The sequence below is a fragment of the Rattus norvegicus genome, chromosome 9, assembly GCF_021556685.1.
Source record: "Rattus norvegicus strain SHRSP/BbbUtx chromosome 9, alternate assembly SHRSP_T2T, whole genome shotgun sequence".
NCBI classification, from domain to species: Eukaryota; Metazoa; Chordata; class Mammalia; order Rodentia; family Muridae; genus Rattus; species Rattus norvegicus.
Window position 1 is genome coordinate 103039482 of NC_141542.1, and position 26108 is coordinate 103065589.

The following is a 26108-nucleotide window of genomic DNA, read 5'->3' on the forward strand; positions in this document are numbered from 1 at the left end:
GAGATTGAACCCAGCACTTCATGTGTGCTACTCAAGCACTCTTCCAATGAAGCCACAACTCTGGTCCTCTAATTAGTATCAGCCATTGCCATAATCTAGCCTATAATTTGGTTAACTCTTGTTGACCATGCTGATCAGGCTGACTACCCTGAATTTATCATGAACCTAATGCCTCTGGTTCTTAAGTGCCATGACTAGAGGTGTGTTCAGCCTCTACTCACATACTTAACATCAAGAAAAAACATGCTGTGAATTATCCTCAACTGGGGAAGTGAAGACAGAAGGGAATTCAAAGAACCTGTGAGGTCATAGGTCCCAGCACTAACCTCATAAAGATGGGGTTGTGCACAAGTGGAGACGGAAACCTGTATATCTTCTCTGCAGAGCAACATTTCAGCTGAACTGCACAGTGCCAGAGCAAGGGTTATAAATGCCCGTGCAGCTGCTCATGGAAACAAAGCACCCAGCAGGGAGGAGGGCTTTAGTCTCAGGAAATCTTCCTCAGCATTTGAGCTGTCAAAATGAAGAGGCTGGCTGGCTGGCCCTGGGAGGACAGAGGGCAGAGGACGGAAGATTACCTATTGGGCATTTGCCAAGGAGGACCCAAGTGGCAATCATAAGGGTAGACCACATGGCCTTTTAAGCCTCATCCAGCTATGGTGTCAGAGTTTTAGAATGAACCTGCCACTTGGATATTCAGTGGTGTCTTAGGGTTTTACTGCTGTGAACAGACACCATGACCAAGGCAACTTTTATAAGGACAACATTTAATTGGAGCTGGCTTACAGGTTCAGAGGTCCAGTCCAGTATCATCAAGGCAGGAACATGACAGCATCCAGGCAGGCATGGTGCAGGAGGAGCTGAGAGTTCTACCTCTTCATCTGAAGGCAGCTAGGATGAGTGAGGGTCTTAAAGCCAACACCCACAGTGACACACCTACTCCCAACAGGGTTATACCTTCTCCCTGGGCTGAGCATATACAAGCCATCACAAGTGTTATTAGACAGATGTTGTCGCTGGTGAATTGGGTCCCAGTAACCAAGCAGACGGCCAGTTTGGCAAAGAATATGCTAAATTTCCCATTCTTGGTCCCCTGGAAAAATTGTGCAGTGTGTTTATAAAAGAATGGCTCTATGGCCAGCCTTTCCTAACTGTGCCTGCCAGGGAGCGATATGTGGCTCCTCTAGGCCCAGCAGGAAGTCTCAAAGGCACAGAGAAACAGAGCAAGGTCAGCTCCCAGGAGCTCCAGCACCTGTCACACCCCAAACCTTCCTCAGATAGCCCAGACCTAGGGCTCACATTAATTGCCTACTCTGGCTTCCCACAAGACTGCCCTTCTCTGCTCACCAGACAGACCCAGAACCAGCATTCCACTCCTCAAGATTTCTCTCCCTTCTCTAAATGGCGCTCCAGATTGATTAATTGATAGATTGACTCATTGATTTATCTACCTACTTTTTAGAGGCAGGGTCTTGCTATATAACCTAGACTGTCCTTGACTCTGTTTCAGCCTCCCAAGTGCTGTGATTCCAGGTATGAACCACCATGGTCAACTGCAGAGTTTTGGGGTTTTTGTTTTGTTTTTGTTTTTTGTTGGGGGTATTTTTATTTTTTTTTCTTATTTAAAAACAAAAACAAACAGGATATGGTGGCACATGCTTGTAATCCCAGAACTCAGAAGACTGAAGCAGGAGGATTGCAGATGCCTTGGCTACATCGTGAGACTGTCCTGAAGAAAAACAAACAAAAATCTCCAAATGAGATATGATTCATCAGTAAAAAGTATTAACAAACCATAAAAAGACTGTCGCTGGAACACCGTTGCCACTCCATGACACTCTGGAAAAGGAAAAGCTATGGAGATAGGAAGGAAATGCATATAGTTGCTGGAGATTGTCACGGGTGGGAATAGGTGAAACATTCTGTCGACATGGCACCGTAGATTCCTGCCATTCCACATTTGTCAGCACATCTCGGGGTGCACACAAACCTCAAAACCTAGCGGAAGCTAAGAGCTGTCAGTAATGAGGACACCAGCTCACTCCATCACGTCCAGCCTCAGCAATGCTGGGTACACTGGGAGCTTGGGGCAGTGAGGGATCCAGGAGAACTGTGTTTCACTCTTAGTTTACCTGTAAACCTTACCGTGCCCCTTTGCAGAAAGCACAGTAGGAAGTGGGATGTTAACAGTCCAGGGTCTCTCTTACTCAGAGAAACGGCTCTTTTCCCCTGAGTGCTAAAATGGAACATTTCAAAACTTTATTTCACCTGTGTTTGTGAGTGCAGGAGAGTGTTTGCTATTGTGGAGGTGAGGACAGGGTTTGGGAATCAGTTCTCTCTTTCCACGGTGGGCTCTTGGGATTGAACAGGTTCTCTGCATAGTGCCAAGTCCTTTCGCCTGCTGAGCTACCTTGCTGGCCCAAAACATTTATTTTAAGACACCCTGTATTAAGTGTGAGGAAGTGAAGCAAATTCAAACATAAAACATTTCTAAGAGGCAGCCTCTGGGCTCAGAGGGTAAAAATGCAGGCCTGACAGTTTGAGTTTGAGTCCTACAATTTACATGGCGGAAGGAGAGGGCCATCTTTTGTAATTTGCCATCTGACATACAGACGTGCTCTGTGACATTAATTAGTTAAAAAACTTCAAGGTCTTTAGTCGTTAGAGAGATGGCTCAGTGTTTAGGAGTGCTGGTTGATCTTCCAGAAGACGAGGATTTGGTTCCCAGCACCTACATGGTAGATCACAGCCATCTATAGCTCCAGTTTATTGGCCTCTTCTGTCTCCTAGGATATCAGGCATGCACATAGTACACAGACAGACAGACAGACAGACAGACAGACAAAACATGCATACACAATTTTTCTCAATGTTTCAAGCCAGCTTTTAAAAACACTGTTTCATGTTAACCTAGTCAAGAAAATTCTTCACAGAGGCGTCCAAGAGGCCCGTTTCCCAGGTAAGTCTAGGTCTCTGAAAATGGTTTTAGCCATTGCTATGGTCCTTACTGAAATATGTATGTGTGTTGGGGTGTGTTTGTGTGAGTGCTGATGCCCTTGGAGGCCAGATGGCATCAGATCCGTTGGACCTGGATTTACAGGCAGTTGTGAGCCACCTGACGTGGGTGCTGAGAATGGAACACAGATCCTCGGCACTGGGCATCTGTCCAGTCCCACAGCCGAAATGTTTTCTACTATGATTATAAGGCCTCAGGTTCCTTTGTGACAAATCATTGTTCCTTCTTTTATACCGTACAATGGCTTTGTTTTACTGAATTAAGAACACAGATAATATAAAAAATACTACCTCCTCTCTACTATATTAAAAGGTCTAGCCAGGAATTGTGGTGTGCACCTTTAATTCCAGCATTCAGGAAGCAGAGGCAGGGGCATCTCTGAGTTCAAGGCCAGCCTGGTCTACAGAAAGAGTTTAAGGACAACTGGGACTTCACAGAGAAATGCTGTCTTGAAAACTAATGAAGGAAGGAAGGAAGGATGGATGGGTGGATGGATAAAAAGAAGCCTCAAGAGGCAGGCAGATCTGTGAGTTGGAGGTTAGCCTGGTCTACAAATCAAGTGCCAGGGCAACAGGACAGCCAAAGCCACATGAGAAACCCTGTTTCCAACCCCCACCCCACTGATGCTACTTATATCTTACATCCAACACAAACCAACCACCAAATGCTTACAGCAGGCATCAGCCTGACGTGCTTATTAATTGACCCTATGGTATAATTATAGGCCATGATTTTAATGTTTATTCTTGGTCTCCCTAAATCAAGACAAACACAGGGAGTGAAATCATCCAAGGACCATTTCTAGCTCTTCTGCTGGTTGTCATGGCTCCAGTATGAATCCTTTCTGTGTGAACAAAGACAGAGCCATCAAGGGGTCAGATAGTCGGCAACGCGGGTCCCCAATCCTGTGGCCACAGATGGAATGAAAGCCTTTCAGGTGTGTGCCACAAAAATGTCCCCTTGCTTCACTGTGCTTGTTTCTTGAGCTGAGAGTAGCAGTGCCAATAGGATTTAAAGCCTACACTAAGGCCTACACAGCTTCGTACTTGCTAGAGAGTGGTAACAGTGACGTCATTCTGCAGGCTCTCTTTCTGGGGTGGTTTGATTTGTGTTGCACTTAAAAAAAAAACCTGGGGCTGGGGATTTAGCTCAGTGGTAGAGCGCTTACCTAGGAAGCGCAAGGCCCTGGGTTCGGTCCCCAGCTCCGAAAAAAAGAACCAAAAAAAAAAAAAAAAAAAAAAAAAAAAAAAAAAAAAAAAAAAAAACCTAGGGCTGGAGAGATGGCTCAGCGGTTAAGAGCACCCGACTGCTCTTCCAGAGGTCCTGAGTTCAATTCCCAGCAACCACATGGTGGCTCACAACCATCTGTAAGGAGATCCGATGCCCTCTTCTGGTGTGTCTGAAGACAGCTACAGTGTACTTATATATAATAAATAAATAAATCTTAAAAAAAAAAAAAAAAAAAAACCTAGTTGTAGATTGAGTGTGGTAGTGCATGGCTTTAATCCTAGCACCCAGAAGGCAGAGGCAGGTGAATTTCTGTGAGTTTGAGGCCAGCCAGGTCTCCATATCATGTTCCAGGACAGCCAGGGCTGCGTAATTGACCCTGTCACAAAAAACAAGCAACAGATCCGTGGGTGTGCAGGTGTGCACACCCATGACCACATGTGCAGAGGCCAGAGGTCCCTGTTGTGTATCTTCCTCAGTTGCTCTCCACTTTTATTAATTATCGCCATCATTAATTGACAGGGTCTCTTTGTAACCCTGGTTGTCTACACTATGTAGGCCAGACTGTCCCTGACCTCTCGGTGATCCTTCTGTCTCCCGGGAGGAGAGAAGACCTTGGCAACAAGGGCCACTAGCAGCGAAAGGCCAACTGCAGTGTTACCAAGAGTGGAGAAGTGCACAAGGTCCCAGTGGCCAGAGTCAGACTTGATTCCACTGCACAGAGATGGGGGACAGTTCCCGGTGCCGCACCTTGAAAGTGATGTCACCTTAGCCGAGAAGGAAAAGTAACTCCTGACCTCCTGAAAGGCTTGAATACAAGTCTTCAAAAGACTAGAGAAGTTTCCAAGTGAAGGGTCTGCTTGCCATTAAAGCCCTGACGCTCTTTAAAGACACACGTAGCTCGCCTGCCAAAACCACAAATTTCACGATGTTTGGTACCCAATAAAAATTCCTTGACATAGGAGGAAGAAGCAGACAATGCCTTGGTCTAAAGAACAGACACTATAAATAGGCTCAAAAGGGCAAATATTCCAAATTTCCATCTTAAATGTTTCCAACTACCCTTCCTTAGTGAAATTGGAACCAAATCCCTCTTCTTGTCTCCTTGCTGTTGCCCCCTTCTTGTTCCCACCTAGCAGTGACCCCCGAAAGTGGATCAGCCCTGCAGAGTGATATTATCTTGCCACACCAGGTCTCTGCCAATTCCAGTGTCACCTCCTCCAGAAAGTCCTCCCTGGTCTCCTGTGATAAGGTCTTGCGGCCCTGGTTTTTTGTTTTGTTTTCTTCCTTGCCATTTATTGCCGTGCATGTTGAGTTTGTGTGAATCTAAAATCATCTCCTTCATAGAATATAAACTGAGGCCTGGTGTGCTCTTGAATCTCCGTGAGGAAGTAGCACCTGGTTCAGTCTAAGGAGAAGGAAGTATATACTGCACGGCCGGCCTGCGGGAAGCTCATTAGCTGTGGGAACAGATCGCTCAGCAGCTGCTCTCCGCAGTCTCTCTTCAGGTCAGGAACTGTGGCGCAGAAGGCCTCGCCTTCGATGTGAGTCGTTCCGGGGCAGAAAATGTAAAGTACAGCTGGTGCTCTTTAAAGCCCTTGGTCAAGACTGCGGGGGCCCAGGTTGGTTTTGGTCCTGTCCACACCGGGTGCGCGGTCATGCCCCGCTGCGTCCACTAGGGGGCACTCCGGGACCCCAGTTCCCGCCGGGCAGCCGGTTTGCTGTGTCTGCTCAGGCCTGTCTTCTAGAGAGAATGAAACATACAATCTGGAAAGAATCGATCTTTTGGGTGAGCATAGTGAAATCTGCAATGCGAAGGATCTTACCTTCCCAGGAAAAAGGCCGCTTACTCTCCTTAATCCTCTGCGCCCCAAGCCGGGTCTCCTGGGGAAATGGGGGTGCAGGGGGCGGCCCTGGGCATCCATGCTGATCCTGTACTTTAAAGCAGGGGAGCTCCAGCTCTTTCCATTTTCACAGAAGCAGGCTCTATCAGAAACTCTCCTCTTCACTTTGCTTTCTCTTCCCCAGTCTCTCTCTCTCTCTCTCTCTCTCTCTCTCTCTCTCTCTCTCTCTCTCTCTCTCTCTCTCTCTCTCTCTCTCCCTCCCTCCCTCCCTCCCTCCCTCCCTCCCTCCCTCCCTCCCCCTCGGTAAGGTGTTGCTCCCATCTAACTCACGAAGTGGTAGAAGAGAAGTAAGTGGTAGAAGATGACTGAATTCCGGGTCATTCTGCTTCCACCTCCCAAATGTTGAAATGGCAGGCGTATGCCACCGCTGAAAGGTATTTTTGACTTTGCTAATTAAAAAAATAACATTAGTTCAATCTTCTTTTGAGGTGCTAGGAGTGAAACGCAGAACTTTTATGCCAGGCAAATGCTTTATTACAAATGACACCCCAGCACCCCGAGTTTTGTTTTGCTTTGTTTACTTACATGAAAGTAAATAGAATAATTTTGCAATGACTTGGGGAAAAGAGAAAAAAAAATGCCTTCGCTGACTAGAACAAGGAACGTGATTGGAGGGAACCGCAGTGACTAGAAAAAAAGCAGGAAGTGCAATGACGCAGTGGAGCATCTCGTTATCGCGATACTAGCAAATGACTAGGACAGGTACACTGACGAAACCTTTCCGACACGGGCGCGACTGAACCTCTTCTATTAAAAATTAGAAATGTTGGTGATGGTTTTCGAGACATGGTTTCCCTGTGGAGCCTTCCCTGTCCTGGAACTCCGTCTGTAGACCAGGCTGGCCTTGAATTCACAGAAATCAGCCTGCCTCTGCCTCCCAAATGCTAAGGTTAAAGGTGTGCACCACCACCACCCAGCTAGAGATGATTTATTTTATGTCCTTGTGCATATATGCTCTGTGTGTCCAGGTCCCAGAGAAAGCCGGAAGAGAGCCTCAGACTCCCCAGAGCTGAGGTTATGGGTGGTTGTGAGCAGCCCGATGTAGGTGCTGGAAGAGCACACTTAACCCCCCAGCCACCTCTCCAGCCCCTCCCCCCCAATTTATTTTTAAATCGCAAGTGTCCATTGGGGCAACACATTCTGGTTTGGTTTTTATTTGACATTGAACCCATGGCTAAAAATTTGCTCTACTACCAAGCTAAACCATCAGCCTCTGTATGCATCTGTGATGAAGGAAGCCGAGAGTGAGTAAAATACACATTTTATGACAGGGTAACGCAGGCTGGCTTCAACCGCAGACCCCTTGCCTCAGTTTCCCAAGTGCCAGGATTATAGGCCCAACCAGCATAAATTTTGACTTCAACTATTTCGACTTTTCTCCTCTGTTGGATTACTTTCCAGTGCCCAAGTGTGCCAGGCACTGTGTGTGATGGACGGGTCAGGGATCCAAGGGTGAATTGATTAAGGTCCTCTAATAAGAGTTTTCCCCAGGCAGAGGGGCAGATACGACATTAGGGGAGGGGGAGGGAGGAAGTCTTGGGCTTCTTTCTCCTTCCACTTTCCATTACTGACCACCCCTCACTGCTGGGCCATGATGTGTGTTGTCACTTCCAAGATGGAAGATCTCTCCCCTGTGGGCGTGGGCCTGAGGCTAGTGGTCATTTTCAACAGGGGCTGACATAGCATACAGCAAGCATTCACCTCGGGTGTCTCCCTGCAGTTCTTCAGCAGTGACACAACTCAGTGACCCTGCAGCACTACGGACGCCTCTGCAGGTGAGTCTTGGGTCTGCCTCTCAATGGAAGGACTTCATGCAGAACTGAGGACGTGTGTCTTGATACTCAGCATGGTCATCGTGATGGCACACACGTCATCCACTCAACTGTCGGTGGATGAGAGACTAGGGCCAAAACACAGAGCGCCTCTCTTAACCCTCACGCAGAGTAAGAACTCCAGAGCTGGGTGGAGTGGGGCTGATATCTGTTCCATACCAGGAGAGGTGGAGTGCTAAGGGCTTAATTTTGAGTCTCAAATTTGGGACATCAAAAAAATATCAAGGGGTGCCATTTACCATGTTTTGTTTTTGATGATTATTTTTAAAGATTTATTTATTATATATAAGTACACTGTGGCTGTCTTCAGACACACCAGAAGAGGGCATGGGATCCCATTACAGATGGTTGTGAGCCACCATGTGGTTGCTGGGATTTGAACTCAGGACCTCTGGAAGAACAGTCAGTGCTCTTAACCACTGAGCCATCTGGCCAGCCCAGGTTTTGCTTTTGAAACAGGATCTCATGTTACCCAGACCGGGCCCCAAACTCACTATGTGGCCAAAGACGATCCGACCTTGAACTTCTGATCCTTCCACTTCCCTAGTGTTAGAAGTTCAGGCATGCACTGCGCCGGCATGCTTAGACTGTAGTGCCTCCTGTGTGCCAGACAGTCTACCAACTGAGCTACATCTTCGCCATATTTATAAACATTTTGTATATAAATACTGGACATGGTGGCACACACCTTTAATCCCAGCACTTGGGAAGCAGAGGCAGGAGCTCAGAATCACAGGACAGCCTGGTCTACATAGTGAGTTCCAGGACAGCCTGGGATACATGGCTTCTTTTTCTCTTTCGCTTCCTTCCAGGACTGGATGTTTATAGAATTATAGACTGGGTGCAGCACTATAAAGTGTTTTTTGTATCTACATATAATTGTTTTTTTCAAAATACTCATGTGGTTTTTGTTTTTAAATTAATTTTTTTTCACATAGACCCATTATAAACAGAGTCTGTAAGTGCCACCAGAGACCACCAAGGGCCAGGGAGCAGGTGGGCCAAGGCCCCTGTGCTGTTGTTGTCTGGTTCCTGAGGAGTCACCAGCTGCTTGCAGGGTCCTGCTGTTAAGCCCCACGCAGCCCCAGCAGACAGAGGAAATCGAGGGAACCCGGATGGCACCAACCAGCAACCTCTCCTGCCTGCCTGCCGGGTATCTGGGGGCCTCAGGAAAGAGCAGTGTCAAGGCTGGAAAGATGACTTTTGCTGCTCTCACAGAGGATCTCGCTTTGGTTCCCAGCATCCACATGGCAGCTCACACACACCTGGAACTCCAGGTCTAGGGGATGTGACGCCCTCTTTTGACCTCCTCAGGCACCAGACACACATGCAGGTAAAACACTCAGACATATTAATTAAAAATAAATAAATCTAAAGGAGGACAAGAAGAAGGGGGAAGAGAGGGCAAGGAGCAACTTCCATGGGGGACACCCTGAGAAGATCACTTTTCTAAGCCTGTGGAAGACCACAGCTCAATGCTTGACTCCCCTTGGATCTTGAGAGGGGGCTGTGAACCCGCACCTTACCCGCCACCTAGAGAATGAGGAATCATGATGCGAGCCCAGCCCCAGGTGTGGGCCCTGAAGGCAGGCAGAGAACTTGGTGTAGGGTGGACCACTCACCTGTGGGCACAGCTCCCTCAGCATCCCCCACCTCCAGTAAAGCATTTCCTCCCAACCTCAGGGCTAAAGCTGACATCCTCTTAGGCACTGACCATTCTAGCCACTGAAGCATGGCCAAGAGGAAGCCTTTGCTAACATCTGGGGCAGGTGAGAGCCTGCATGGCCTGTCATTCTTCTGTCAGGTTGTTCCCCACAGCAGCCAGCATGGAGAGGCTGTCTGAGACCTCCTGGGCGCTATCTCTCCCCAGGCTAGTATTGGTTCCCCAATCCAGCATCCCTTCCAGAAGACAGCCAGTGGGTCTATCTGATACCAGCCTGCTGGGAACCTTTCCCATCTCTTTACCTGCCCAGCCCAATCAAACTGTGGGCACAGTGACACCAGCTGGCAGCGCCAACACAGAGTCTATATAGTCTCAGCTTTGTTCTATTGAAGCTTCTGGAAAACACACAGCCAACTGGGCCCGGGGCACCCATATCCCTAGCTTCTCCCTCTTGGAGCTTATCATTGACATGAAGACAAGCATGGGCCTCAGATGTTGACAAGAATAAATTCAAAGGGAGGCCTCGGGCTAAAAGCTGCACACAATACAGGTCTGCCAAAAGATTTGTGCCCAGAACCCTCGAGGAACTTTTACATCTCATTAAGAAACCATCTAGCCAGACTCGGGCCCAAAGACGAGAACAAGAGAAGATATATGGAGGGTTAACAGAAACTCGAAGCACTAAGCAGCATCTTTGGTCACTGGAGAAATGCTATTTAAAAGCACAGTGAGGCTGGGGGGTGTGGCTCACTTAGTATGAACAAAGCCCTGGCTTTCATTCCCAGGCACCACATAAGTTGGCCATGGCTAGCACGCCTGTAATCCTAGCGCTCAAGTAGAGAGGCAACAGGATCAGAATTCAAGGTCATCTTCAGCTATATGGTGAATTCAAGGCCTGCCCGTGTTACCAGAGACCCTATCAGAGATGGATCAACGGATGGATGGATAGATAGATAGATAGATAGATAGATAGATAGATAGATAGGGTAGATATAGTTATAAGCAGAAATCCCCATGTCTGGAGACATAGAAGGAGAATGGAGAATTTGAAGCCAGCTTGGGTTACATAGCAAGATGCTACCAGAAAAAGCAGTGCTGTCTTCCACAGCTCATATACTAAAATTGGAACAACACAGAGATTAGCATGGCTCCTGTGCAAGGATGACGGGAAAATTTATGAAGCAGTCCATACTTTTAAAAGGAAAAAAAGAAGAAGGTAGGGTTAAGGTTAAGTGTGCATGCCTTGTATTAAAGCCCTAGGTTTGCTCCCCAACACTTACTAAACAAGCACAGTGGGACCACTAAGCCGTGAACCACTTTGAGTAGCTACAAACCTCTCGGAGTTTCATACATGGGGAAGTGGGACTGTTTTCAAAGTTAAAGCATAATATTGAAAACATTTGCTATACTACTCCAGTAAGAAACAGAACTTACACAAAAAGTCACAAACATCGATCCTCACAGCAGCTTGCTAGTGACAGGCCGGACTAACACAGCTCTTGTGTTCAGCATGAAGGACGGCAATAAATGGCCTGTGGTATTCCAGGGGGAAGCTACTACTCAGGGATCGGAAGGAGCCGAGTCTGACCATGTCTGCCGAGACTCTACTTATACAGAAGGGTGGGAGGCGCATCCTTGTGAAGCTGTCGGCTCAAGGGTCTTTATGACCTCTGAGGCCTGTCCAGGTCCCCTCCTTTAGAGAAGCCCTGTCCTTGCGGCCCAGCAGAGGGAGTGATTGATTCTCCCTCCTTCCCTCTCCTGTGTGGAGAGAGAGAGAGAGAGAGAGAGAGAGAGAGAGAGAGAGAGAGAGAGAGAGAGAGAGAGAAGAGAAGAGAAGAGAAGAGAAGAGAAGAGGAGAGAGAGAGAGAACATATATAGAGGCCAGAGACACTGGATTTTACTGGAGTTATAGGCAGTTGTGTGCTGCCAAACATGGGTGACAAGAAGCAAACTCATGACCTCTGCAGGAGCAGCAGGTCCCTTAACCGCCAAACCATCTCTATCCTTTCCTCTGTTGTCTTAATTATTGAAAAATAAACAACTCCATGATTCCGTAAGCGGCATAGCTGAGTGCTTTCCTGCAGTCCACAGGAAGCACCTGTCTATCCCAGTAGTCTCCGCCCTCCTCACCCATAGGCAGAGCTAGCAGTGTGTGCTGTGGTACTGACACGCATGGATCTAATGACCCAACACCATGTGCCGCGTCTCTAACAGAGGCACATCCAGGCCAAGGCACCACAGGACATCGTCTGCTCTGCCCTGTGTGTACGTGAGATAATCTCACATAGACACAGCCATGGGCCACTGCCGGTTTAGGCTTTGTATTAAAATAGATTGAGGCTCCTGCTGCAGCTTGCCTATGTCTGTCTGCCATGCCCAGGCCTGTTTGTCTAGTGCTGGCCCTGGGTGGTTTGTACTGTCAGCATACGGCGGATGCAGGTTGTGGAGCTGTATTCTCTGGTAATTGGAATGTCCCTAGCCTTTGAAGCAATGCTTTGAGGAATGACAAAGTTCCTTTTAGTGGCATAGTCATTTTCTTTTAATAAACTTTTATTGAGGCATGACAGCACTGTTCCAGGCATTTGCTGTGGCTTCACAAACACAAACACACATACAGACACACACACATGCATACAAAGACAAACACACACACACACACACACACACACACACACACACACACGGGCACACATGCACTCAGAACTCTGTGGTGAACCACCTTCTAAGCAGCTAACAGGTGGAAGATGCTCTCTGTGGACAGATTGGTGCCTGAATCAACAAAACACAGGCTGCTTACACAGTGGCATTAGCACCAACCTCGGAAAGAAAGGAATCCTGCCTGACACAGGCGACAACAGAGTGACCATGATGATCTCAGCTCAGAAAAACCAGCCAGACACTTGGACAGGTGCTGTTCCAGTCTACCTGTGCGAGGAACCTAGATGAGCCAAATTCCTCAAGACCACAGGGAAAACAGTTGCCGGAGGCTGGGGAGGAGGGCAAGGAATTGCTGGTTTCAAAGGTGCCTTTGTTGTTGAAAGAGCCTCCTGGAGCCTAGCCTGGCTTCAAACATGCTAGGAACAATCTTAAACTCCTGTTCCTCCTCTCTCAGCCTCTCAAGTGCTGGGCTTATAGGCTTGAGCCACAATGACTGGTGTGTCAGATGGTTTAGATGGCAACTTCACCACAATCAAAAAAAAAAAAAAATCAAAGCTCATACCTGTCATCTCAGCCCTCAGACGGCTGAGGCAGGGGGATCACAAGTTTAAGACCATTCTGCGCTACATAAGACTCTATTTTAAAAGGAAGGGAGGGACAGAGGGAGGAAGAGAGGGAGGAGCAGGAGGAGGAGGAAGAGAAGGACTAGCAGGACAAGAAGAAGAGAGAGAGAACATTGCTAGACTCTCAAACATCCCTATCTTGTGCCTGCTTCCAGGCACACCTCTCAACACACACCATCCCCAACATGTCTCTCCTAACATGTTAACACGTCTCTCTTAGTGTGAACTCTATACAAACCTTCAGGACACCTTTCTGGGCTCTTTTCTATTGGCCTTCCTTATCTTGATGTGAGGTTTGTAAGAACCATTCATGTTTTCCTGCGTTTGTTTCCAACCAGCGACTCCAGTGCTGTGTAGAATTACACTGAGTTTATCATTAGGGGACATGTGGGTTGTTTCCAGTTTGGTCTTTTATGAATAAAGCTATGGTCATGGTCACATGCCTGCCATGTCCGTGCATGCTCGAGAGGGACAAGCAGTACTCTTAACTACCAAAGCATCTCTCTAGCCTCAGCTCTGAATAGTTTTAAACATTTCCTCTTCTCTCCTTGTGAATTTATATGAAATTCTTCAAATACATATGCCTAACTGTGGCAGGACTGCCCTTCCCAACACTGTCCTTAAAGTGTGCGGCAGTCTGAATCCCTCCTGCCTCAAGCTGGACCATCTCCTCTCGTCATTTTCAGACTGGAGTTTACATCCTCAGTTCTCCAATCCCACTCATTCCTGATTTCTCAGGGACTTCGACTTTCGAAGGTCAGCTCACTCCTCAGCCTCCACGATCTCCTGAGCCAATTCCCATAGGGATCCCTTCTTAGGCATCTCTGTGCATCCCCATGTTCTGTTCCTCTAGACCCGACCACCACGATACCACCCGAGGCTGCTGTGGAAAGCAGATGGGCAGTGCCTAAGAAGGTTGAGCACAGGAGCACGGTATCACCTCGCAACTCAGACACGAGAAACAAAACCAAAAGTCCACATGGGGATGGAACATGAACTTCCTCGAAGCTCAGAAGCATGACTCTTTGTATTGAGGAGGTGGCAGTAAAGACAATGCCTACCAAGTAATAAGTGGTGGTGCATCCATCCAATGGCATAGTAAACTGCCACAAAGAAGAAGCAGAGGGAGATACCACGACCTAGGTGAACTGTCTCCACCCTGGACACAGTGTGACCTGGGAGACTGGAGCCAACAGATGAGGGAGACTAAAGTCTCATGCAATAGCCAGCTTTATTTAGAGCATCAGACAATTTACACTCCGAGGGTTAAGAAGAATCACATGAGTAAAGTGTACAGTCCCAAGGACAATCCGCCCATGACAAAAATCCTGTAAACACTTGGTTGAATAACAAGTAATAACAAGCAATAACAAGTAATCTGAAGTAAACTCACTCCTACCCACTACACATGGGAGGAGCACAAAAACCCCTTCCAAGAACCATGCCAAGTTTTGAGGAAACTGAGGTCACAAGACTCATGTCTTGTTGGTGTTTTCTGACAAGGAACCTTAGAAACAAGGATTCTGTGTGACATAGATCTTTTTGAATGAAATACTTAGACCAACCACATCTGTGGAGCTAGGAAACAGAATGAGTATCGACAGGGAGAAGAAGTGGTGTGGAACGGCTTCCTAAGACTTGCAAGCATTTTTTTCTGGGTGACAACTAAGTTTTGAAACCACAAGGAAGAGGTGGTATGGATGCACCAGATGCCACAGAACCACACATCACTTAAAAGGAAGGGAGGGGGTTGGGGATTTAGCTCAGTGGTAGAGCGCTTGCCTAGCAAGCACAAGGCCCTGGGTTCGGTCCCCAGCTCCGGGAGAAAAAAAAAAAGGAGGGAAGGAGGGAGGGAAGAAGGGAGGGAGGGAGGAAACAGAAAAAGGCCAACTGAAGTGGCACACACCTGTAATCCCTGCTCTTGGGAGATAGAGGCAGGAGGGTCATCCTCAACTACAAAGTAAGTTTGTGGCCATCCTGGGCTACATGAGACACTGTTTTAAAAAAAGAAAAAGAGAAGGAAGGAAGAAAGGAAGGGAGGGAAGAAAGAAAGAGAGAGAAAGGAAGGAAGGAAGGAAGGAAGGAAGGAAGGAAGGAAGGAAGGAAGGAAAGAAGAAAGGTGAGGAAGGAGGGGCTGGGGTCAGCGCACTGGTAAACTACTTGCCTAGCATTCCTAAAACTGTAGCCTGACTCACAAAGAAAGAAAGGCTGCTAATAAATGCATGTGGTGTGTTAGTCATCTTTTCCATCAATGAAACAATCTTCTGAGGTAGCCTCCATGCTCAGTTGTCCCCATTGTTTTAGGGTCTGTGGCAATTCAAAGCAGGAATGCTCATAGCAGCCAGGAAGCAAGGAACGCGGATCCTAACCACACTTCCTTTAAGGGCATGCGGCCTCTCTGACATAAATTCTTCTACTGGGTGTCACCTCTGTCCCATCACACTGGCCCCTGGTGATTTGGTCTTTAACATACTCTTTCAAGCCACAGATTTAAGAGGGTTTATGAATTTTGTTTGTTTGTTTTTGAGGGGTTCCTGTTCAGGCTTGAACTCAACACCCTGCCTAGGATGATCTTGACAAACTCCCGACCCTCCCTGTTTATACATTACGGGAGAATTTATAAACCCCTGAGCTCTGTCCTGCTGGGCAAGCACTCTTCTCAACTGATCTCCACCACCCAGACCTTCTTGCTGTTTGGTGCTAATAAGGCAAGAAAGCCACCAGGCATGGTGCCTCAGATCCCTAACTCTAGTGCTTGGGATGCCTCAAAAACCAGAACAAAAGCTGGTCCATTTACCCTCATTAGTCCTGAAGCTAGTGCTCCTGACCATTCGGTAACTATACTATCTGGGAAGGGCGTCAGCACACGCTCCAAACCTCCTTCAACACTGTGCTGGTCCACCAAGAAGAATGTAAAGAATTACTGGATTGCCGGGTGATGGTGGTGTATACCTTTAATGCCAACCCTTGGGAGGCAAAGACATGAGGATCTCTGTGAGTTCAAGGCCACCCTATTCTACATAGTGAGTTCCAGGATAGTCAGTGAGATCCTCCCTCAAAATAAGTCAATAAACAAACAAATAAAATGTAAATAATAAATTACTGGGTCAATAAAAGAAAAAAAAAGAATTATTGGGGATTGGGGTTGGCAAAATGGCTCAGCAATTAAGAGTTCACTCCTGGGATCCCAAGTTTATTTCCCAGTACCTACCCTGGGCAGCTCACAACCACTGTACTTTCCACCTCCAGGAAGGCCATGCCCTCTTCTGGGCTCCACAGGGACCCTACACACTTGTGGATACCCCCACATGGACATACATACATATAAATAAAAATAAATAAAAAATAATTTTCGAGATTCAAACTGGCTTTGGAAATCTTCTGGTAGTGTCCTAGTCTGCCTCTGGGTTCTCCTTCTGTAGGACCATCCCCCACCTGGAGGGTCTGTTCCTTCTGTAAAGCTGCGTGTTAGAACGTCAGATTTATATATATATTCTCTAGGAATGGGCAGCTTATACTGAAAGAACAAACCAAACCGTTTGCAAGCCCTGCCTTTAAAAAAAAAAGAAAGAAAAGAAAAAGACAGGGTTGGGGTATATCTCGATTGTAGAGCATCTGGCTAACATAACAGAGGCTCTAGGTTCAATTCTCTGCACTTTAAGTCCCACAAATCACACACACACACACACACACACACACACACACACACACACACACACACACACACACACCATAAAAACAGACATAAGACGAGCAGGATTCCGGGGTGGGGGGGGCAGGTTTGATCTGTATCAAGATCCTGGTGATGGTGCCCCACACCTTTAACCCCAGCACTTAAGGGATAGAGGCAGGTAGAGCTCTGGGTTTGAAGCCAGCCCGGTCTACAGAGGGAGTTCAGAGACTATACCCTGTCTTGAAAAAAACAAACGAAAACAAAATCCTCAAAAAAGTCCCAAAGGTCCTTTCAGTCAGTGGTGCATAGGAGCAAGAGCTGGGCGGCTCTGCAACATTGGAGCAAGTACAGAAGCTGCAAAGACCAAGGGTTTCCAGACCCAACAGGCAAGGCGAGATTCCGTGGTGTCTCCAAACCACCCTCCCTGGTGTGGGTTTCAAGGGCCAACTGCTCTTCTGCATGGCAGGAATGTGGGGGCCCTGACACTCTCCTCACCACCAGCTTGGGTTAGCATCTACAGGAGAGCAGAGGGAGCCCTTGGCTGGAGCTAATCCCCCGCTCAGCGCTCCACCCCGCCCCAGTCCCAGGGTCCTATAATGGACATCTGCGGAGTACTAACCCCCTCGTGTTCCATCGCACTCCACCCTCAAAGGCCTTGGCATTATCTCGGTCCGGCAAACGCGGAAACTGGAGTTCAAAGAGTGTAAGCACTTATTCAAGGGCACGTGGCCACGAGGTGAATTTATAGCACACCTCTCCTTTTCTTGTGACCGTGGCGGGAGAATTCCTTGTTTTGTGTGGAAAGGGACCGACTAGGATAGAGGGGGTGAGGCGGAGGCAGGAGATCAGGAGAGAGAGATCACCGTAGTTCTGCACTAGTTGGTTTTGTTTCTGTGGTTGTTGGCAGTACTGGGATTTGAACCCAGTGCTTGGCACATGCTAGACTCATAGTTTACAGATGAACAATATCTTCAGCCGTTCTAATTGAGTTTTGAGGCAAAGTCTTACTCTATAGCCCAGGCTGGAACCCACTATGTAACCTAAGCTGGCTTTGGACTTGTAGGACTCCTCTCCTCCTACATCCTCCTAAATTTTGGAATTAAAGGCATACATGACCACTCCCTGCTACGGCTTTCTTATTTTTAGAACTCTAAGAGGAACTCGACTTGTACTTTATTTAAAACTGGCAGAGGATTTGGGGGGTTAAATGAAGTGTGGTATTCCCAAACTTCTATTCAAAACGCTCCGGTATATGTGCCTAGAACCACAGAAACCTTTCAACTTTGAACTAGTCCGCTGTGAAGGGAGAGGCAGCCTCACCCTCTCTTATGAGCTTCCTGCAGCCCGGGCCCCAAACTTCAATGGTGCAGAATGCCTGGGTCAGCGACGCTTACTGCAGCCACAGAACACTGGGTAGGATGTGGGCGGGTTTGCTCACAAGGTCAGAGGACACTGAGCAGAGTGCTGGGCGGGCAGTGCTAACACATTCCCAGCAAGGAGCAGCAGAGGGAGCAGTCCAGGCAGCAACCATTCCAGATCCCTGGATTAGAATATTCCACCGGGTAGAGCAGAGTTCTACCGGCTGCCATGAACCACAGATCTGCAGAGCCCTAGGGACTGGCTCGTATCAACTGAACTGGTCCTAACTGTAAAGTACACTCTAGTCCCCCACCACCAACCTGCTGCTGGGACTCAGACTCAGAGCCTCGTGCTTGCTCTCCAACTGTAAACTACTGGGGAGCTAGCTGGTAGCAGCACTCCCTCCTGGCCTCTGATTCCTTTCCTGCCTCAGGCTCCTGCCCCAATTCATATCCCACCTTGGTTTGCCTCAATGATGAACTGTGGTTAGACTATATAAGCGAAATAAATCCTTTCCTCCCCAAATTGCGTTCAGTAGTGGAGTCTTTATCACAGGAACAGAAACCTAGACACCAGTTGTGGTGGTACACATCTGTAATCTCCATACCTGGCAGACTGAGGCAAGATTCTGTGCTACTCAGCAAGACCATGCCCTAAAAGATTTTTTCCTGTCTGTCTGTCTGTCTCTCCTTCCTTTTTTAATTTAAGTTTTTTTTTTTTTGTTTTGTTTTGTTTTGTTTTTCCCCTCGGAGTTGGGGACCGAACCCAGGGCCTTTCGATTGCTAGGCAAGCGGTCTACCACTGAGTCAAATCCCCAACCCCTCCTTCCTTTTAAGACAAGGTTTCTCCATGTATCCCTGGCTGTCCCTAGAACTCACTCTGTAGGACAAAAGAGATCCTCCTGCCTCTGCCTCCTCCTGAGTGCTGGACTTAAAGGTGTGTGTCACCCCCTGGCCCATGTGCTTCTTTAACGTCATCCCAGAGTCTTGTTCTTTTTTTGTTTGTTTATTTTTTGTTTTTTGTTTTTTTTAACTCACAGACAGCTGCTGTCACCCAGGTGACCTAGGTCTGCACTAGGTATGTCCTCTGGTCCTTAGGCTCTGGCCTGTCCCTAAAATTACAGCTGTGGGTGACCAGAGCCTAGAAGTCACCAGAGTGTGTACATCTCTGGGGGTTGGAACCTGCTAACCTGGCCTGGGAAGTCTGAAGCATAGAACCCCCAAATTTTGCTTCCACACTTGGATATGGGGTTTCGGGGCTTCTGCTCTAGCTGTGCCAGCCCTGGACTGTAAAATGAATTATAAATAGTACATTAATCCAGCACCTTTATTCCCTTAACCCTTGCTAGTCCCCAGTAACCACGTAGAGAAAATAATCACATAGAGAAAACAAGATTTAAAACTTCACCTCAATATCTGGGGAGTTAAATGATTATATTAACCTCTAAGCTATCTGCCTATCTCCCAGCCGTGATCCCAAATACTTGCATATGATTATTGAACTGTCTATTTTGGCTTCAGATGTTTTTCTCATGGTGTCTTCTTCAACCCTCTCCTCATGATTCATCTCCCAATCCTCATAGAAGACACCTGAAACCTACCTCTCTCTCTCTCTCCCTCCCTCCCTCCCTCCCTCCCTCCCTCCCTTCCTCTCTCCCCCTCCCTTCCTCTCTCCCCCCCTCCCTTCCTCTCTCCCCCTCCTTCCCCTCCCCCTCCCCACTCCTCCCCCTGTCTCTCTCTCCTCCCCTGCCAGTGGAAGCTTTTCTTCCCTATTCAGCATTTATTAACAAGGCAGAGAATAAATGGTAAGAACCGTTTACACAACCTGAGATAGGAGATTCTTGGTATAAACATTACAACGCCATGTCTGGATTGAAACAAGATATGAAGGCAAAGGAATCAGCATTTGGATAACAGGAGGGAGAACTTTACAAAACCATTTTACTTACCCTGGATGTCAGGAGCTGGGCCGGGAGCATCACAGGTGCAGGTCTGGCTAGTGGGTAGTGACAGGATGCAAATGCTGGGGAACAGTGTTCTGGCAGCAAAGGGGAGGATTTGATGCTCACCACCTCAGAAGGACTGGTGGTGTGAGCTCACAGCTGTTCGGCCCCCTCACTTCCTGCTGCTCATTACTTAAATGTCACCTCTAAGGTGCCACCAGATTCTTTTCTTCCTTTTTATTTTATTTTTATTTAAACTTATTATTATATTAATATTAATATTGATAATATTTTATTGAAGAAGGTGTATGTGTGAAGTAGGTTGGCTGAGGGAGGGGTACCTGAGGAGGCCAAAAGGTGTCAGATTCCCTGGAACTGGGGTCACAGGCTGTTGTGAGCTACCCTGAGGGTGCTGGGAACCCAGCTGAGATCCTCTGCGAGAGCAGCCAGTGCTCTTTACCACGAAGCCATCTCTCCAGCCCCATCATTTCTCCTAGCATACACTGTCATGAAGTAGATTTGAGGTTTCTCCACAGAGCTCTGCCCAAAGTGCAGATGTGTGAGCAAAATAAATGTTGTCATCTGAAGTCACTGAGTTTGGGGATGGCTTATCACACAGAAACCAAACTGGACCAGAAGCCTGCAACTTAAAACAAGATTAACACTGGGCTTGGTGGTGTGGACTTAAAATCACAGTGCTCATGACGTAGAAACAGGAGGATGGGGACTTCAAGGCTATCCTTGGCTACACAGAAGGTGAACACTAGCCTAGGCTACTTGAGACATTGTCTAAAAACTGAGAGTAGCAGGGGAGGAAGAAAAAAGAAATAAACATAATTATCTGATTTTCCCTAGGAAATGGAGACATCCCTCACCCACTCCAGAGTGAAACAGACGTGGTCATGGGTGAACCAAGACACTTACAGCTGTTCTAGGCAAAAACATCCACTTTCCGACATTCATGGTCAACATAGCGCCTCTCTCTCTCTCTCTCTCTCTCTCTCTCTCTCTCTCTCTCTCTCTCTCTCATGCATGCGTGTGTGTTTGCCATGGTGGACATGTGTGAGGGTCAAAGGACACCTTTCTGGAGTCAGTTCTCTCCTTCCCCAAGGTGGGTCCTAGAGACGGAACTCAGGCTGTCAGTAAACACCTTGTTGCAACCGTCTTCTTCCAGCTCAAAACATTCCATCCTGACTGAGAGGTTTATGCCAGGAGGTAAGAACAACAAAAAACAAAATTGCTCGAAGAACGCCCTGAAAATGACTAGATTCACTAGGCCCCCTTGCTACGGGAGTAAACAGAACTCAGTGGCAAAGATGTCTCTCGGATGAGCCTAGGCACCAAGACTCAGATAAACTGGGCTGCAAAGAAGGCTCTCTGAGGAGAAAACCTGCAGAGAGGACTCAGACCAGACCAGCCGCCTGGAAGAAGCACAGACCAGCTTGGAATGGACACTCTCCAACCTGTTGAGCCCCCGCCTGCTGTGCAGTGTGCTCCAGGTTCCCAGCTTTTGTGAGCTTCCGTCGTTCTCACCCCCGGGCTTTGGTGGTGCAGCTAGCTGTCTTTGCATCATTTCTGCTCTTGTAAGTGACCCCAGTAAAACTCGTGGGTTTGCCAAGTTTGACTTTGGTGATACCTGGTCTGTTGCGTGTTCTCTATCTAGGAAGAGTAGATGAATGTGTTTTGTCTCCTCAGGAAAAGTTTTGTCACACAACACACTGTGACCTACTAGCTCATCTCGATAGACCCCTAATAGCTTTTATAGCTTTTAAACGCACACACACACACACACACACACACACACACACACACACACACACACCAGCTTGAAACTCGAACCCATGAACCCATGTTTTCGAAGGTCTGCTACTGAGCTTCCCCCTCATGGTTACTCCTTTGTAACTGTTTTGCTTGATGTTTGATTTTTGAAGCAGAGGGTCTTACTGTGTAAATATAGTTCAAGCTGCATTAGTCCAAATCCTGCCTCAATCTTCCAAGTAGACTCTCAGGCTCATATAAGCCACCATGCACACCAAAAGTACATTTATTTTAATGACTTATATGAACTGATTTTAAAAAGATGCATTTTACTTTGTGTATGCTAGGGATTGAACTCGGGGCCTCTTTTTTTTTTCCCCCCGGAGCTGGGGACCGAACCCAGGGCCTTGCGCTTCCTAGGCAAGCGCTCTACCACTGAGCTAAATCCCCAACCCCCTCAGGGCCTCTTTTATGCTAATCACTGGGACTGTGCCCCTGAGCTACACCTCCCCCAAATCTCCACCCCAGCCCGTTCATTTCTTTTTCTTTCTTTCTTTCTTTCTTTCTTTCTTTCTTTCTTTCTTGTGTGTGTGTGTGTGTGTGTGTGTGTGTGTGTGTGTGTGTGTGTGTTTAAAAAAAGTTGCTGTGAACCCCAGGCTGGCTTCCTACCCTGGAATTCTCTTGTCTAAGCCTTCTGAGTGCTGGGGTTATAGGTGTGCACCCCAAACGCCCAGCTAATCAAATTACATGTAGGCTCTGAATGTTCCCTGTGGCCCCTAAGATGTGCAGGCTACCAACGAATCCCTTTCAGGGGTGCATACCACCCGGATCATCACAGACACTCCCTAGTCTTCAGCTCACAAAAGTGGAGCGAAGCTGGTCCCCAGAGCAGCCACTATCGTGTTTACAAGCTGCTTCTCCACGCTTGTCTGACGTAAGCCCCATTTGTACCACATCTTTCCTTAGGGAGAATGACGGCTCTACTTGTTTTTACTTCAACCTCTTGTTTTAAAAGCTGCCTTATTTATTTCCAAGCTTTTCTCCCCACTACTCTCCGCAGTGGTGGCTCTCACATTTAAAAGAAAGGGGGGGAAAAAAAAGCCATACAGCCAAGATTTGGTCTCTTAACCGCTCCCCCACCACCTCCGGGGAGTCAGGAGGAAAACCTCAATTTTTCTCATTTTATGTCTAGTATTTTTAGTTTGGTGTGGAAACATTTCAATAGTATGTGAAAGGCAGCCCCTCACTGCCAGGGGCATCTATCACTCCAGGGTCTCAGGGTGATGGCTGCTTGCTAGACACGTGGGGAATATGTAGGTGTCACAAGGTGCTCTTTTTTTTTTTTTTTTTTCTTTTCTTTTTTTTCGGAGCTGGGGACCGGACCCAGGGCCTTGCGCTTCCTAAGCAAGCGCTCTACCACTGAGCTAAATCCCCAACCCCCACAAGGTGCTCTTAATTCTCCCATCTCAGAGGGTCCTAGGCCTTGAGCTCCCTGGTTGGAGCGCTTTAGAAGAGAATGGAACTGCTTGAACGGTTTCAAAACTCAACTCCCCAGTCTTTGCTACCAGTCCCCTGGGGACCACGAGACCCACCAGTTAGTTCCCCAAGGCCCCGGATTCTGGATGCAAGATCAGAGTTGATTTCAGGGTCCATGTCTGGACTGAGGAACGGGTTAGCATCAAGTCTGAGCCTCTGAGAGGTTTAGGCAAACGCGACTCCCAGGACGCACGAATACCCTCAAGTCCTCTGTCCAGCAGAAGGTCCGGCTGCTCCCGCGCCTCCTTAAAGCTGCAGCTCCGCCCCGCCCGCCCCGCCCGCCCCGCCTACCCGCGGTTCTTTCCAACCGCCCGGCCCCGAGCGACTCCACCGAGCGTCACAAAGCCACGAGCCCGCAAGGAGCGCACAATCCTCTGCGTCCTCGTACCGGATCGCGAACCCCAGTTCCATCACCACCACCGGCCACCATGTCCAGCGAGGAGCTGGCCTGCAAGCTGCAGCGCCGGTTGAGACTTGAGACGCGGGCAGAAACCCACCAGGACAGCCCCCAGGCTGCACCGTGCACTGCCCCAGCCGGGCACCGGGAGCCTGAACCGCCTGCCCCGGCGCCCACGGTCAGCGCGGACTCCGAGCTGAACCTCAAGCTGAGCAGCAGGCTGAACATCCACCAGGGCGCAGTGCGGTCCCGCCGCTCCAAGGTCTTCAACCCCTACACAGAGTTCCCGGAGTTCAGTCGCCGCCTCCTGAAGGATCTGGAGAGGATGTTCAAAACGTGAGGGCTCCTCCTGCGCACCCCAAGAACGTGGGATCCGAGACAGGGCGGGGGGTGGCCGCGCCGCGAATAGGACAGTGAGGGAGGGAGGTGAAGGCGTTCAGGGGTGCACTGAACATCTGGCCCAGGGCAGCCAGATCGTGCGCACCAAGTTCATTGCGCGCGATGGAGGACCTCGTCAGTCTAGGGATTGAGAGTTAGGGGCCCTCTGTCCGGGCGGAGCTCAGAGGGTTCCACTAAAACCACCCCTCCCTGGAGTCCCGCATCCTCCTCCACCCACAGATCCAGAGATTTGCTCTGAGCAACTTCTAGGAAGCCAGCTCGGGGCGCACCTCACCTGCCAGCCCTAACTTTATCCCTCAAGGGAGAAATTAGCTGTATTGTCTTTTATCTTTTAAAACAAAGGAGACAGTTGACCCTTGTCTTCTGTAAGGGGTGTGAGGAATGAACGTAGGCTGAGAACACGGTGCGTTAAACTCAGAAGACACATGGGCGTCCCTAGGCCAGTGCGCGCGGGGAGAAGTGGTGGTGGTGGGGAGCAGGAGCCTCCTGGGGGCGTCGCCTAGTCAGTTACCCTTCCGGACGGTAAGTGACAGGCAGATGCCTCTGGCTGGGTACTGGGGCCCACTAGTCATTGGAATGCACCCATCACAAGAGGAGGGCATACAAAGACCCAATAGGTGGCCTGTCATGTGAGAGGTCTCTTCTCTGGCCTCATTTCCCTCCTCGAAGAGGTAAAGGCAAATGACTCTTGCTCTCCCCCCCCCGCCCCCCCCCGTGACCCCTTCCTTGTTGCTTTTCTTTCTAAGCGAGATGTGGTGACACTCTCATCTAATCCCAACATTTGGTTTTGGGAAGCAGAGGCAATCTCTGAATTTGAGACCAGCCACGGCTGCATAGTGACACCCTGTCTCAAAAAAAAAAAAAATCACATGTATTTATTTATGGTGAGTGTGTATGCGAGAGGAAGTGTCGTGGCACACTTCTAGAGGTCAGAAGACAAGTGAGAATCCGTTCTCTCCTTCCACCATTCAGGTGTTGGGTGCAAACTCAGATGGTAAGACCTGGTAGCAAGTGCTTTTACCAGCTGAGCCCTCTCGCTGGCCCCGCCTTTGCCTTTTAAGGCCACAAAGTCGTCTGTACACCAAAAACGCCCCACTAAGCTATTAATATTATTTCCAGAATTGGGTTGAGACTGGAAAAATGGCTGGGGGAGAGAAGGCTGCTGGCCAGGTCATGCTTGGGCGTCTTTAAAAGCGCTTGGACTGTTTTTGCCCTCAACAAGGAGGTTCTATTTAAAGGCACTGTGGCGATCACCACCTCTGCTTACACCTGCTAGCTAGCAGACACTCGCTGACTCTCTGACACCTTGCTTTCTCAGTCCCTGGCTCCCAGCCACTGTTTTCTGGGTCCAGTTTGGCAACTGAGGAAGGTAGAGTAGAGAATGAGACTGGGTTGATGGTGGGAAAGACACAGTGGTTTGACAGATTCCTATGGTTTTCTTTGGGTTTTACATTTTGTGGGAATGGCTGGTCTGGCCTGGATGCTCACCTGTGGAGCAGTCCCTCCAGTCCCAACAGAGTCATCTCCACCCTGCTCTGTGGTCTCTCCAGCTTCTTTTGGATTAACTGGGAAGCACCCTTTGGAAGGTTAAGTTTGTTAGTTTGCTTTGTAAGAGGAGTAAGGTCCCTCCAGTCAGGGGGAGTCTTTGGAGCCAAGCAGTGTTGGTACTGGCCAAAAAAAAAAAAAAAACAAAAAAAACAAAAACAAAAACAAAAACAAAAAAAAAAAAAACAAAAAACAAAACCAAAAAAAAAACCAAAAAAAAAAAAAAAAAACCAAAAAACAGGTTCCGTCCGGTCCAGCATCAAGCTAAGGGGAAAGGCAAGTGCAACCTGGGATCCTGGGAGAGCTGACAGCCCAAACTGTGCGGGGTGTTTTTACAAAGCTAAGCTGCCCATCTGAAGTGTAGGTTAGATCCTTTGTCACCTGCAATAAAACCGCATGAACAAAGGGACATGACCTGGCTCCTAAAACAAAGCTGGGGCGCCAGCTTCAGGTGTGGCTGGATCTAGCCAACAGGTGCTGATACACAGTCATGTTTCCTGTCTTCCTCCCCTCCTCTTCCTCTCTTTCTGGTTTCTTGAGGTATGTTATATAGCACAAGCCAGCCTGAATTTTACT

General features: G+C 48.3%; 2 protein-coding genes and 1 non-coding gene across 9 annotated transcripts in view; 2 read left to right on the forward strand and 1 right to left on the reverse strand.

The window, feature by feature from the left end:
- Nucleotides 1-3730: 3730 nt before the first annotated feature.
- LOC148003829 (uncharacterized) lies at nt 3731-23520 on the reverse strand. 6 transcript variants are annotated; one of them, XR_015629711.1, is made up of 6 exons: nt 23248-23507; nt 19904-19992; nt 6418-6536; nt 6070-6175; nt 5642-5987; nt 3731-3860 (listed from the first exon to the last, which is right to left on the reverse strand). XR_015629711.1 is itself a non-coding variant. In XM_087569029.1 (5 exons), the coding sequence occupies exons 1-5, from the start codon at nt 23306-23308 to the stop codon at nt 5833-5835; spliced, it is 537 nt and encodes a 178-aa protein (XP_087425155.1). In that variant the 5' UTR covers nt 23309-23480; the 3' UTR covers nt 4502-5832. The 6 variants fall into 6 exon arrangements, 1 of the variants encoding a protein (XP_087425155.1); XR_015629713.1 differs by having other exon boundaries at nt 6418-6514; nt 23248-23496; XM_087569029.1 differs by lacking the exon at nt 3731-3860 and having other exon boundaries at nt 4502-5987; nt 6070-6204; nt 6418-6514; nt 23248-23480.
- LOC120094860 (U6 spliceosomal RNA) lies at nt 10735-10838 on the forward strand. The gene has a single exon (XR_015630074.1). It is a non-coding gene; the product is annotated as a U6 spliceosomal RNA (small nuclear RNA).
- Nucleotides 23521-23530: 10 nt separating the features above from the next.
- Efhd1 (EF-hand domain family, member D1) overlaps nt 23531-26108 on the forward strand; it is a 46503-nt gene continuing 43925 nt past the window's right edge. The window contains exon 1 of one of the 2 annotated variants that reach the window (XM_087567364.1): nt 23531-23924. In XM_087567364.1, the coding sequence (XP_087423490.1) occupies nt 23620-23924 (305 nt within the window). In that variant the 5' untranslated portion in view covers nt 23531-23619. 2 annotated transcript variants of the gene reach the window in all.

Coding starts and splice junctions, on each gene's coding strand:
- LOC148003829 (XM_087569029.1), bottom strand. CDS start 23,308: ATGGACCCTGAAATCAACTCTGATCTTGCATCCAGAATCCGGGGCCTT. Junction 6,205..6,417: donor TACTTCTCTTCTACCACTTC/GTGAGTTAGATG, acceptor GAAAATGGAAAG/AGCTGGAGCTCCCCTGCTTT. Junction 5,988..6,069: donor GCGGCCTTTTTCCTGGGAAG/GTAAGATCCTTC, acceptor CATTCTCTCTAG/AAGACAGGCCTGAGCAGACA.